Consider the following 14209-nt stretch of genomic DNA (forward strand, 5'->3'; position numbering starts at 1 on the left):
TTAAAATATCTGATTATTCTCTTAAGCATATATAACCCTTCTATTCCATACATAACACATAATTACGAGAAAAAATCTCTCCGTGATAGCCTCAAGACTAGGCAAGAGGGTAGATAGAGGCCATTAGGGTGACTGGAATAGAATCTAGTCAATCTGCTACCTACCACACTGTATGGTCATTGCCCATTGGTCAATAGAAGACTACAAGCATTACTGGTTGCTCCACAATTTGGAACCACAAAAGCCCTCTTCAAAAATCAAAATCAGAGCTGATGGAAAGTGATAATATGATGGGACCTTTCGTTATGGAGTGGTATGTTGGGCCTTTAGCTCAACACTATCTTTTAGGATATAAAGGCGAACTTGAATAGAGTGGGCCTTTTTTTTTAATTAATGAGAGCCTCGCAATTTTTCCACTTAGGCCGGGCCCATATTTGCGCCCATTCACTCCATCTTCTCTGCCTAGACAAGCTTAATAAACTACCTTTGTTACCCTTATTTTTGTTTTATCAACTTGACATGTTGTGATTGGTACTAATAAAAGGATTTAATCTACGGAATACAGTGTTTGTTTGTATATACCATACTTACCTAATATTAACTATACATCTAGTAAAATCCTGAGTAATTTAATGATCTGAAATTTAGCTATAAGGCATGTGATGTTTTTAATTTTTAATTTTTCCAATTTTTTCCATAACCATGAATGGACCAACTAATGGGATCTCAATTCATTATGCAGCTTATGTCTTGAACAGGTTGATGTTAGTAAACTGTTTTTTACATCGCTATTGGAAGGTTAGAACTTGGAATATATATATATATATATATATATATATTTTGAGAATCAGAATATATATACATCTTCTGTTTAGTCACCTCCAATGCATTGATAAAATACATTTACAATCTTCCTCTACTTCCACAGTTCCACCTTCATTTTTTTTTTTTTTTTTTTTTTTGGGCGTTTGTAAAACAATAGTAAAGTAATAATACACTCTCTCTTTAAACAAAAGGGAGGGAAAAATCAAAATTTTGGTAAACTCATTTCATAGGAAAGAGACAAGCCTGTTAGGGTCAAATTTTTTATGAATTGGCTTATCCTTTGACAAAACGCATTTTACTTGTAATTAGGTAGATCTAAGTTGGATTTAATGTATCAAGAAGTATGTTGTTCAGAGCTAGTATCTATTGAGATTTAATGAAGAAGCTCAACACAAGCTCGACATGAGCTTGATCTATCGAGAATTACAATTTCAGAATTTTTAGATCTGAAATTCAGCCCATGATGACTTGAATGATTAGGGTTTCTCTCTCTATAACCCTAGTCATATATAAGGTTTATTTTAAAAGTTATCAAATATGGAAACAGAGACCTAGAACTCATATACTCTGTGAGAAGCTAATGCGTTTGTATGTCTTAGGATTTTGTAACCAAGTGTTTCTTGATCTTCATCGTCTATAAAGTGAAAAACTTTGTTGCTAACAACAATTAATCAAATTGCTGGAGTTAGTCATGTATTAGGATTCGTGCAAAGGAGTTAGTCACATATTGGAAATTTGTGCAAAGTGAAGAAATCTACTGCATGATCAAGTCCAATTGGGTATTGGAGCAAAAATTCAACTGTAGGTTGGTATTTTGGGATAGTCTAGGTAGTGGTAAGATTCTTTATACTTATAACCGCTTTTTCTTAATCAGTGGATTCTTGGAAGTGGTGCTCTAAAATTCACTCGGTGTAGTTTTTGCTTTGCAAGAGGTTTTCCCAATTCATTAACAAATCACCATGTTATTTATTTTCTGTTGCATATTAGTTTATTTGGTGACTTGTTAGTGCCTCCACTATTTGCATGTAATTTGACCTAATTAATCAATTTGGGTAATTATATTAACTAGTATGTAACCCATGCGTAAGTGAATTGTAGTGGTACTATTGATGTTAGCTTGAGTTATAAAACATATAGGATATTAGTTTGACCATGACATTTGGAGGTACTAAAATAGTTTTTTCTTGTAATTTTCGTGATATTAGTTACACCAAGTTTTTCATTACACTGCTATTATGTATATAATTTTGAAAATCATTATTAGATACTATATATATAATATCAATTCACAATCTATCAGTAAAATTCTACTAAATACAACACAAGATAAAAGAATAAACTGGTCCAATAGTGTCTCCTAAATTGAATAGAGATAGGTGCATGAGATCATTCAGCTCAATTACAATTTGTTACGTTCAAGATCCTGGCATATAAAATATCTAAATAGAAACAATATAAAAAAATATTCACATTAGTTCAGAGAAAAAATAACAGCAAAAATCTAAACAATTTAATTTGTATGGAAAGCTAACAAAAGAAAAATTCAATTTTGAATCTAATTAAATTTTCTCTAAGTATTGATTTATATATATATATATATATGATTATGTTTTTTATGATTTATTTATGATGATCTTCTTGTTTTCTACTTTTAATTAACTCACTTGGCACAAAAATTAAAAAAACTTATATTAGATAAGACATGTGACACAAAATTAAACTCTAATTGAATTCTAATTTTTATATTGAATTAAAGGAAAAGCTAACAGAAGCTCTTAGGGTAATGATTAATAATCCATTTAAAGAAAGTTTTTATGGAAAAAGAAAAAGAAAATTAATATTTTGATAGTTTTTTTCTATTTCCCATAAAAGTGGTGTCAAAACTTTTCTAAAATGGATTATTAACCATTGTTCTAAGGGCACCCATTAGCATGACCCTTGAATTAATTAACTTGGCACAAAAATTTAAAATTTTTGATTAGATAAGATATGTGATGCAAAATTAAACTTTAATTGAATTCTAATTTAAAATTTATAAATTTTCTTTTTGCTTTTCTATTAATATATATATATATATATAGATAGATATTAATCGTGGTCAATTTATTTTAACGTAACAAAGCGAATACGACTTTCAATATCTTTTCTTTTGGTTTTATTTTTAAGGTGTGACTTGTGTCTAGTGGAAGTTTCCACTGAACACATTAGATGATAGACACATGTCCAAGAATAGACATCCAATGTGTTCCGTGAAAATTTCTACTAGACACAAGCCATGTCCTTATTTTTAAAGAATAAGACCAGATGTAAAATTTTTGAATAATCTCACTCCATGGGAAGAGATACCAGACAAGCCAAAGTGCCTTCCAGACGCTCTTCCCTTTCCAACAGATTTTCCAAAAGCTACGGGCCTAAGGCTACTTACCGACCTTTTTTTTTTTTTTTCCATTTGCAAAACAATAGTAAAGTAATAATACACTCTCTTTAAACAAAGGGGAGGAAAAGTCAAAATTTTGGTAAACTCATTTCATAGGAAGGAGCAAAACCAATATGACTTTCAGTATCTTTCCTTTTGGTTTTATTTTTAAAGAATGAGACAAGAAGTCAACATTTTGAATAAATAATAATGTCACTTCGTGGAAAGAGATATCGGATAAGCCAAAGTGCCTTCTAGACTGTCTTTTCTTTCCAACAGATTTTCCTAAGACTATTGACTACTTACCCATAGACTAAGACTTTTGAGTACACCACGACAAGTGGTGCAGCATGTGAACCTCTTTTTATCGCACTACCGCTTCTCCAAACTTCTCACAACCATCCAACAAGGATCAAAGAAACACAACAATGGCCAAACTCAGCCTGCTACTAGCATTTTTCATCTTTTTCACCCCTTCTCTTTGTTGTCCTGAAGATCAAAAACAAGCCCTTCTCCAGTTTAAATCTTCTCTCATTAAAACTACTAGTTCTTCTTCATTAGAAAGCTTATTGTTTGAGTTAGAGTCATGGAATTCAAGCTCAGATTGTTGCAACTGGGACAGAGTCACTTGTAGTACTGGCTTACATTCCAGGGTTGTGATTGGTCTACATCTTGACTCCCTTCTCTTCATGCAATCTATGGAGCCCATTGTGGTGGCTTCCACCATCTTGACTCCACTCTTTCGCATTAGAAGCCTGGAACTGCTTGACATGTCCTCAAATCACATACAAGGAGAATTGCCAGGCAACAGCTTTACCAATTTGAGCAAATTGGTTTATCTTGACTTGAAGAATAATCTCTTTGATGGCTCCATTCCCTCTCAAGTTTTTCACTTGAGGTACCTTCAATATCTTGATATAAGTAGCAATTCATTCCACGGTATTCTTAGTGGGGAAGTGGGCTCTCTTCAAAACTTGAGGGTATTGAAGCTGGACGCAAATTTTCTTGGTGGAAATATCCCTAAGGAGATAGGGAACATGACAAAGTTGCAGCGATTGTATTTTCGCAGCAACAAGTTTTTTGGTGAAATTCCGTCTTCAATTTTGGATTTGAAGAATTTGGAAGAATTGGACTTGAGGGACAATTTCTTGTCAATGGAGATTCCTTCTTTTATTGGCAATCTATCCAACATAACTACTTTAGCTTTGAGCAACAACAAGTTGACAGGTAAAATTCCATCATCCATACAGAAATTGACGAAGTTAGAAACACTTCAGTTGGAAAATAACTTTCTCAGTGGAGAAATTCCATCTTGGTTGTTTAATATCAAGGGCATGAAGCGTCTTTTTCTTGGAGGGAATTATCTAACTTGGAATAGCAACGCAAAGATAGTGCCAAAGTGTATGCTATCTCAATTGTCTATGAAGTCTTGTGGTCTTTCAGGAGAAATCCCATATTGGATTTCCAAACAAAAGACTCTTGAATTTTTGGACTTGAGTAAGAACAAGCTAGAAGGTTTGTTCCCACAATGGCTTGTTGAAATGGAAGTAGGAAGTATAATTCTATCAGATAACAGGTTTACAGGTTCTTTGCCACCTCGTCTCTTCAGATCTCGAAGTTTATCAGTTCTTTCCCTATCCCGGAACAACTTTTCTGGAGAACTGCCAAACAATATTGGTAATGCTTCTGCAATCATGATTCTCATGTTGGCTGGTAACCATTTTTCAGGGAAGGTACCTCAATCTATCTCCAATATTTATCGCCTCCTATTACTAGACTTGTCAAGCAATAGATTTTCTGGAAACTTACCAGATTTTAGCTCCAATGTATTACTTGGATACATTGACTTTTCTTCAAATGAATTCTCTGGAGAAATTCCAACAAAATTTTCCCAAGAAACTAGAATTCTTGCATTAGGACAAAATAAGTTTACTGGCAGCTTCCCTAGAAACTTGACTAGTATGAGCCAGCTTGAACACCTAGATATCCATGATAATAAAATCCAAGGTGAATTCCCAGAGTTTATTAGCCAAATCTCAACCCTTCAAGTCCTAAATTTACGAAATACCACACTCCAAGGTTCTATTCCTGATGGTATTTCCAATCTTAGTAGTCTTAGGATTCTTGACCTTTCAAACAACCATCTTGTTGGCAATATCCCTACAAAGTTCGGAAATCTTATTGGTATGATTGAAACACAAGAAAAATTTTCATCACTCTCTGATATTTTCTCATTCTCGATCGAGTTTAATGATCTGATAGTAAATTGGAAAAAGTCGAAGCAAGGTCTCTCGAGCCACAACATTGAGCTCTACTCTTTGTTAGACTTGTCAATGAACCAACTTTCTGGTGAAATCCCAGTATCATTAGGCAGATTGAAGGGTTTAAAGATTCTCAACATCTCACATAACATCTTCTTTGGTAAGGTACCAGTAACCCTTGGTGATTTAGAGAGTTTAGAGAGTTTAGACTTGTCACATAACAAACTATCAGGCATAATTCCCCAATCACTAGTAAAGTTGCAACAATTGTCTGTGTTGGATGTGAGTAATAATGAGCTTACAGGTAAGATTCCAATTGGTGGCCAAATGGACACAATGAATGATCCAAACATTTTTGCCAACAATAGTGGTTTGTGCGGAATGCAAATTCAGGTGCCATGTTCAGAAGAACTATCACCAACAAAACCATCAAAGCATGAGAGTAAGAAGACATGGTTCTTATTGGAAGGAATGGGGTTTGGATATTCAACTGGCTTCTTTGTAACTGTTGGAATCTTATATCTTACGGGGTATTTTGTTCCAGCACTAGCTCCAAATTGTTGAAGCCAACGAAGAAGGCAAAAAGTTTAAATTTTCAATCGCATACAAGTTATGCAGTCTATTGCCAAAGATCTAAATCCTAGCATGTAATGGGTTTCAAAAAATCAATAAAAACAAATAGCCATTCTTAAGTATCAAAAAATATATATGTTGAGGTATAAGTATCAATAAATAATTTGTCACTAGAATAAAGTGAGAGGGAAACTAAGAAGAAATATATAAGTTATTATAATAAAATATAAAATCCACCTAGATTGTTCTCACTATTCATATCAACAGATCATATGGTTAGTTCTCAAAAAAAAAAAAAAAACAGATCATATGGTTAATTTGTGCATGTGTATAAATTAAGGACAAATTTCATGAAGATTTTTTGAGTTGAGTTGTATAGTTCTAACTTGTGTTATAGTTGGTTATGTTTTTCTAAATTCTATCTTGTATAACTACAATTTTTCTAAGCCTCAAATTTAATTTTGTGGTGGTAATTTTTTTTTTCTTAAATTTTTTATACGAGCATTTGGTGGCAACTGATCAGAAGGCAGTGGTCATGAACATGCGTGCAATGAATGAAATTTCTCCTACTCTCAAGATGATTTTCTTTTAATTTGATAAATTTTTTTTTGAGAAACTCTATTAATTTGATAATGATAACCAAAGGTCATCATAAAATTAAAATATTATCTTTAAAAAAATTAGAATGAAATCAATATCAGAAGATATATTTTATTACAATCAATTAATTGAAAGCTTAGCGATTAGAAAGAATCGGAAATCCACCACAGAGATGCAAGTTAAAAAAAAAAAAAAAAATCACCAAAAGAAAGAAGAAGATCAAATAAAGAGCTAGTAATTACTCTTTTTTAGGGATAAGATATGGAATGATTGGGAGAGAAATTTGTCAGAATTAGTAATAGTAAATTTATGTAAAAAACAATAATGATTAAATGGGAATAAGAATTGATGGGCAGAAAAAGAGGTAAATAAGGGAGATAAATGATTGGAGGAAGAATAATGTAATGTGGGATATAATGGGGAGAAGAAGAGTAAAAAAGGGAAGAGAAATGGTTGGAGGAAGATCATTGGTTAGGTGGGATGGGAGAGCCAAATATTTTTAAGTATTGGCTAATTACTTTTTTTTTTTTTTGGTTGCAATTTTTGGGTTTTTTTAAAATTGTACTAAGTATTATGATAACTAGTCACATACCCGCGCATTGCGCATGATAATTTTTTTAAGATGGTCTTATTAAATATTTTATTAATACTATAATTTTAGTTATTAACCATTGGTTTTTCATTAGTTTTTAAGTTAATAAAAACCTTAAATATACCCTTTTTTTACCTTCATACACACACACACACACAAATATATTGAATCTTTATATATACTTTTAAGAAAACTCTATATATTTCACTTTTTTGGATGCGTAAAATAATAGACTACTACTCCATAATGATAGTGGCTAATTAATTTCATATATATTTTTTAGTGATCTCATTTGTAACGCTTCTTACCATTATCATATATTTATTAACTAATGATTTGCATGATAAAGACGATAAATGAGAGGTAGCATTGTTCATTAGATTTTTTAAAGTAATAGTGTATGAAAATTATATAAATAAGGTTATATGAAATGTTAAAAAATGGATTTTTAAATTTTCTAACTTTATTTCTGATGGTGTAATAAAAATCCATGTAAGTCTTGTCTCGTCCATAGGAGTCGTCCAAAGAAAGGAGAGGAAGAAGGAAGATCCTCGCCCGAGTTCAACCTCGTCCATCCGTCCTTAAAGGACGGACGAGGTTACTGCACCATGAACATGTTTAGCCTTGGACGAACATATCTCCACCAAGTGTGAGAGAAATCGAACCATTGCTAGTCAAGTCCAACCATTGTGGAACGTAGACTCAAATAATGTAACTTCCATAGCAGTTATGGAAGTTACCTCCGAACCTTTTGGACTCCTCAACAATAGGAACGGTTACCAAACAAGTAACTGCTCCCCGCATGCTATATAAATGCTCGCCAACGAAAGAGTAAGGGATTCAGATTCTGAGACTTCCAATTTATTGGGAATCACAAAAAGGCTAACTTTACCATCGGAGGGTTCTTGGCTGGCTTCCACCGGTCTCCTCTGATTTTTTGTTTGTTTTCTTAGGACTCAGTCACAAACTCATCAATGCCCGAGACTTTCAGCCCACTGATATCACAGGATTCATCAGTTGGCGCCGTCTGTGGGGAAGAAAGGAATTTTTAGCGTTTGAATTTCATCGTTGGATTCTGCGATTTCTTTCTCCGACAAAGGGCTGAAATGGTCCGGACAAGGTCAAGGGCTACTAGCCCAGGCCCTCAAGAGAGCAGGTGCGATCGTCAATTGGTGCCTACCGTGCAACCATCTTCTGTCCAACACGTGCAATCCATGGCCGCCACTATGACGGAGTTAACCCGCCAGAACCAGGAGTTGGTTAAAGAACTTAATTTAAGGAGGCAGTGTCACGATGGGAACATTGAAGGATAGACCCAGAGTCAAAATGGGTCATCCATCTGGATGGCTCATCCACGCAACATGCAGGAGGAATAGGAGTGGTTTTACAATCTCCTGAAGGAGATAAGTTGAAGCATAGGGTCCGTCTGCAATATCGAGCAACCAACAATGAAGTTGAGTATAAAGCCCTGCTCAAAGGGTTAGAACTGGCTAAATCTGTGGAAGCGAAGTCAATACTCGTCCTGGGAGATTCTCTGTTGGTCATAGGCCAAATAAATGGGACATATGAGGCAAAGGAAGGACGAATGAAAAAAATACTTGGAAACGGTGTTACAGCTTGTGAAGAAATTCAAGGAAGCTAACTTCGTTCAAATTCCAAGGGAGGAGAACGCAGAAGCAGATACCTTAGTGAAGGAAGCCTCAACGACTGGAGCCATGGACGAGTTTGATGAAATTCAGTACGCCCCAAGTATAGATCTCCTGGAAGTGCAGCAAATAGGGAATGAAGAAAATTGGATGACCCCAATTGTGTCGTACCTGAAGAACGAAAGGCTTCCGGAAAGGAAGGATGAGGCCAGAAAACTCAGGATAAGAGCAGCCAGGTATGTCTTTATGGACGAAGTTCTGTACAAGAGAGGCTTTTCTCAACCTCATCTCAGGTGTCTGGCTCCAGATGAGGCAAACTATGTGTTGAGGGAAGTCCATGAAGGAGCCTGTGGAAATCATTCGGGAGCCAGATCACTCATCCGTAAGGTCGTCCGTGCAGGGTACTATTGGCCAATTGTCCAAGTGGATGCAAAAGCTTATGTCAAGGTATGTGACAAATGCCAACGATTTAGTAATGTCCCTAGACAACCATCAGGGTATCTCACCCCAATGATGGCCCCGTGGCCCTTTGCTCAATGGGGCTTAGATATTCTGGGTCCTTTTCCACTCGGAACTAGACAGATGAAATTTTTAGTGGTAGGGATTGACTATTTCACCAAGTGGATGGAAGCAGAACCCTTAGCAAGTATAACACAGCAGAATGTAAAGAACTTCGTCTGGAAGAACATAGTATGCAGGTTTGGGGTGCCCAAAGTACTAGTATCTGACAACGGGCGGCAATTCGACAATTCCCTTTTCAGAGACTTCTGTCAACACTTTGGAATCCAAAATCATTATTCCTCCCCCGCCCACCCTCAAGCCAACGGTCAGGCTGAGGTTGTAAACTGATCCTTGCTGAAAATCATCAAGACTCGTCTTGAGGGGGCAAAGGGAGTATGGCCAGATGAGCTACCTGGTGTCCTATGGTCGTACAGGACGACGGTGAGGACTCCTATAGGGGAAACACCTTTTAAGCTAGCCTATGGAAGCGAAGCAGTCATACCTGCAGAAGTGCACATGGCTAATCATAGGATGATGTCATATCAGGATAAGGATAATGAGGAGTAACTCCATTTGAACCTTGATCTTATAGACGAGGTGAGGGCAAATGCAGAGCATAGGGCAGCGAAGTACAAGAACCTCATGGCTAAGCAATATGATGCAATGGTGAAGCCAAGACGTTTTAATATAGGAGATCTCGTCCTGAGAAAGGTCTCTTTGGCAACCAAAAACCCAACTCATGGGAAATTGGGCCCTAATTGAGAAGGACCCTATAGAGTCATCAACTTTAAAAGGTAAGGATCCTACTACTTGGAGGCTCTAGATGGGAGAAAATTGGAACATCCTTGGAACGTGGAGCACTTGAGGAGGTACTATCAGTAAAAGTGAGCCTGGACGAGTATCATTATGGACGAGCTTGGAGCTTGTCTTTCTGCTTACGTTCTACTTATGTTTGATGCTGTTTGTGTTTAATACTACTGCTTTGTTATTTGTGTTGTGGTTATTTATCGTGATTATGGACGAAGTTATGGAGTTTGTACTTATTATATAAAAAAGGTATTAGCATGTATGTGCCTTATCTGTAAACGATATTTATGTTATGTACAAAATGTTGTGTGAATTCCAAATCTCCATGCTATTCTCGTTCAAAGCTAACCCACAAGGTGGCTAAAAACAAAACTTTTAGTAAGACGAATAAATTCTCTAGACACGGAGATGTAACGTCTAAGCTTTCCTAAGGGTAAAGCAAAATCAAGGCACCCTCGTCCAGATCAAAGGATGATATAAAGCCTATACCTTAGCAAGCCAATGAGCCTAAGACGTATTCGTCCATAAGGGTAAAGCAAAATCAAGGCACCCTTGTCCAGATCATAGGACGAGGTAGAGCCTATAACTTGAGCAAACCAATGAGCCCAAGGCATACTCGTCCATATAATGGGTGAAGTAAAGCATAATGCATATCCAGACCATGGACGAGAAAATCCATAGATGAGTGTTTTGAGCTAAAACCCAGTCCGTGGACGAGCAGGGTGCACGTCTCATCCTCATTAAACATGAAAATCAGCTTAGTCCAAGGATGAGTAATTACCATTTTATAAACAAATTACATTTGGTGAAATTCCAATAAAAATGGTAAAAGTACATATATGAAATATGGACAAGTCAAGCATGAAATCTTGTATATGAAAATGAAAAGTTTCGTCCATGCATATATGAAAGAAAAATAATTGCATTCATTTAATTGTTTTAAGGGCAGACGACCAACATCCAAACACCCTTATGAAAGAACAAGTTTAATAACTCGTCCTAAAACCATGGACGAGCTTAATGTATTTGAGTTACATCAAAAGGTCCCAAAACAAAGGACCAAACAAAAAAGGAAAAATACAAAGTTTTGTAAAAACTTGTCCTTAAGCAGGGGGGGCATCCACCTTGGGATCTTCCTTGGACGGCTGGGTAGAGGCATCGTCCTCAATGTTAACGTCCTCGGAGCTGGTTTGGAGAAGAGAACTGGTAGCAGCATTCAAATTTAAGCTTGATGGAGCTGAAGTCTACTTCAGGGAAGTTTTCAACAGCGTCCAACCTGAAATCCTCAAAACCTGCTGCGTAGTTGCGATCCAGTAAGTCTGTAAATTCTTTGGACGCCTTGAACTCCGCAATGGCATCTTCTTTAGCCTTGGAGAGAAGAGTACTCAACTCGTCGTTTTTCTTTTGAATATGATCAAGACGAGTATCTTTCTCCACTATATCAGCTCTCAACTCCTTGATTAAGTTTTTATGCTCCATTGCCATCTCCTTAGCCTCAGCAGCTATCCCAGCCCATTTCTTACTCTCGTCCCTCACATTTTGGATGGTCGTTTCCAGTAAGATCCTCGTCTTATCCAACTCAATGGCCTGCCTAGACGCTGCGATGAACTTGGACATGGCCTACAAGAGAAAAATGCTTGGTTAGACGGCCAAAAATTATGAGATAATAAAGACGAGACGAGAGTAAAGTTACCTTAAAAAGATCATGAACACCTGAATGTTCAAAATCTTTCAGGGACTTTTCATTACAAACATTTATGTCTTTGTCCTTCACAACTTCCCCGAAGCATTCCCAAGCCAAGTCCTCATTTTCAATAATGTTGGAGGGTACCTTAGAAGGAGGCTGAGACGAGACAGATGCAATCATCCTAGGAGGGGTCTTGGACGAGACACATCCACATCAATTGTTTGGATGGAAGGATTGGACTAAGGAAGGTTAGGCTTGGTTACTTTGGACGACACATGCTTAACCCTTTTGTCACGACGGCTGGGGAGACTTCCCAAGTCCAAGTTTTTTGGTAGGGACTTCCTCTTGTCCCCAGCAGACGGACGAGTCTGGGATGGAATCTCAGGACGAGTGTCCCCGGTCGGTGGATGAACCTGAGTTTAGGCCTTAGGACGATCTCCCTCAACTGCAACCTCTTTTCCTTTGTTTCCTTTCATTGTTGCCATTCCTTAAAAAAAAAAAAAGAAAAAAAAAAAAAAAAGAAAAGAGAAGTTTTTAGAACTGAAACAAAAAGGAAGTGTGTAAGGGATGTTCTTAGTTTAAAACTTACTTCTCCTCACTGTAATCTCGTGTGCAAGTGCCTCTTCAGAAGGATTAGGCCCTAACCCCCATCTAGCAAGTCGTCTAAGCGTTACTAAAGAATGAAAATTCTTATCTACGTGTAGACGAGCTCTGTGGACGTGGTCACAATGAAACTTGCTAAGAGAAGGTCGTCCAGTAGCTGTGAAGGAACAAGTTAGACCCAAAAAAAAAAAAAAAACAAACATTTACCCTCAGGACGAAGGTTCCCTAGGTCCCCAGTATAAGGGCCAAATGTGTCCCGGCCAACGTCCAAAGGATTCCCAGCCCAGGAGCCGGAGACGAAGAAAAACTCCGTCTTCCATTTTCTGTCAGACGAGGGTAAGGACCTAATCATTCTACAATCTTTGCCCCTGGCAGTGAACTAATAAAAGCCAAGGGATTGGTGAATTTCTGAGGGTTTATAATAGTAAAGGAACTCGTCCACTGTAAGAGGACGGTCCCCCCCGAATACCTCCCTCCATAAAACTTGCATAGAGATGACTAATCTCCATGCATTTGGATTGAATTGACATACTTATAAATCTAGCCTAACTAATAATTCCCTAGTAAAAGCATTTAAAGGAAACCTCAAACCCCCCAAAAGATAAGCTTCATAGACACCTATCCCAAAATGAGGATCACAGCACCATTCTCCACGGACGGGCAACCTAGGGTTAAGCTCGTTTGGGATCTGGTACCATGTCCTTAAATTATTTAGTCTTTGCTCGTTTGTTTTGGGAGGGATATCTATTGCACAACTGTACACGGTGACCTCCTCCTCGTCCAAAGGGATGGACGAAGGGACGTTGGACGAAGTGCCTGCCTGGGACTCCGAGGCCTTTTTAAGCTCTTGTTGTATAGCCTCCAAGGGAAATCCAGAGACGCCAGAAACATAATCCTCGTTCGTGGAGTTCCCCCCATCACTACTACTAGAGCCACTAGAACTTGTACTACTTTCGTATTGATACTCATCTATGGCTTTCTCTAGACTATCGCTAGATGACATTTTTTGAAAAGATCAAAGAGAAACCTAAAAGACGAGAGAAGAAGGAATACCTGGCTCTAAGACGAACGAATGCTATGGATGTGAGGAAATTCCTAGACGAGGAATGTCAAAGAAGGAAAATCTCAGAAATGTGGAGGGTAACGGAGGAATTCCCCTATTTATAAGCGATTGACCTGGGCATATAAAAAGACACAACCGATCAGGAGGTGACACGTGGCGTTCACCTCGAAAAAATGAATCGATGGGACTCATCACCAATAAAAAGGTGACATGTGGCACCTCGACGCACACGCATTCAAGGAAGTGACGCCAAGTTATCCCTCCCTCTTAGACGACCCATATGGACGAGGGGGCAACTGATGGTGTAATAAAAATCCATATAAGTCTTGTCTCGTCCATAGGAGTCGTCCAAAGAAAGGAGAGGAAGAAGGAAGATCCTCGCCCGAGTTCAACCTTGTCCGTTCGTCCTTAAAGGACGAACGAGGTTACTGCACCATGAACATGTTTAGCCTTGGACGAACATATCTCCACCAACTGTGAGAGAAATCGAACCGTTGCTAGTCAAGTCCAACCGTTGTGGAATGCAGACTCAAATAATGTAAATTCCATAGCAGTTATGGAAGTTACCTCCGAACCTTTTGGACTCCTCAACAATAGGTTCGGTTACCAAACAAGTAACCGCTCCCCGCATGCTA

The 14209-nt window shown here is 37.4% G+C and overlaps 1 protein-coding gene across 1 annotated transcript; it reads left to right on the plus strand.

Annotated features, from left to right (window-relative positions):
* Positions 1–3606: 3606 nt before the first annotated feature.
* LOC126716878 (receptor-like protein 46) lies at positions 3607–6205 on the plus strand. The gene has a single exon (XM_050417917.1). The coding sequence runs from the start codon at positions 3670–3672 to the stop codon at positions 6064–6066; it is 2397 nt and encodes a 798-aa protein (XP_050273874.1). The 5' UTR covers positions 3607–3669; the 3' UTR covers positions 6067–6205.
* Positions 6206–14209: the final 8004 nt, after the last annotated feature.

This window comes from Quercus robur, chromosome 1, assembly GCF_932294415.1.
Source record: "Quercus robur chromosome 1, dhQueRobu3.1, whole genome shotgun sequence".
Taxonomy (NCBI): Eukaryota; Viridiplantae; Streptophyta; class Magnoliopsida; order Fagales; family Fagaceae; genus Quercus; species Quercus robur.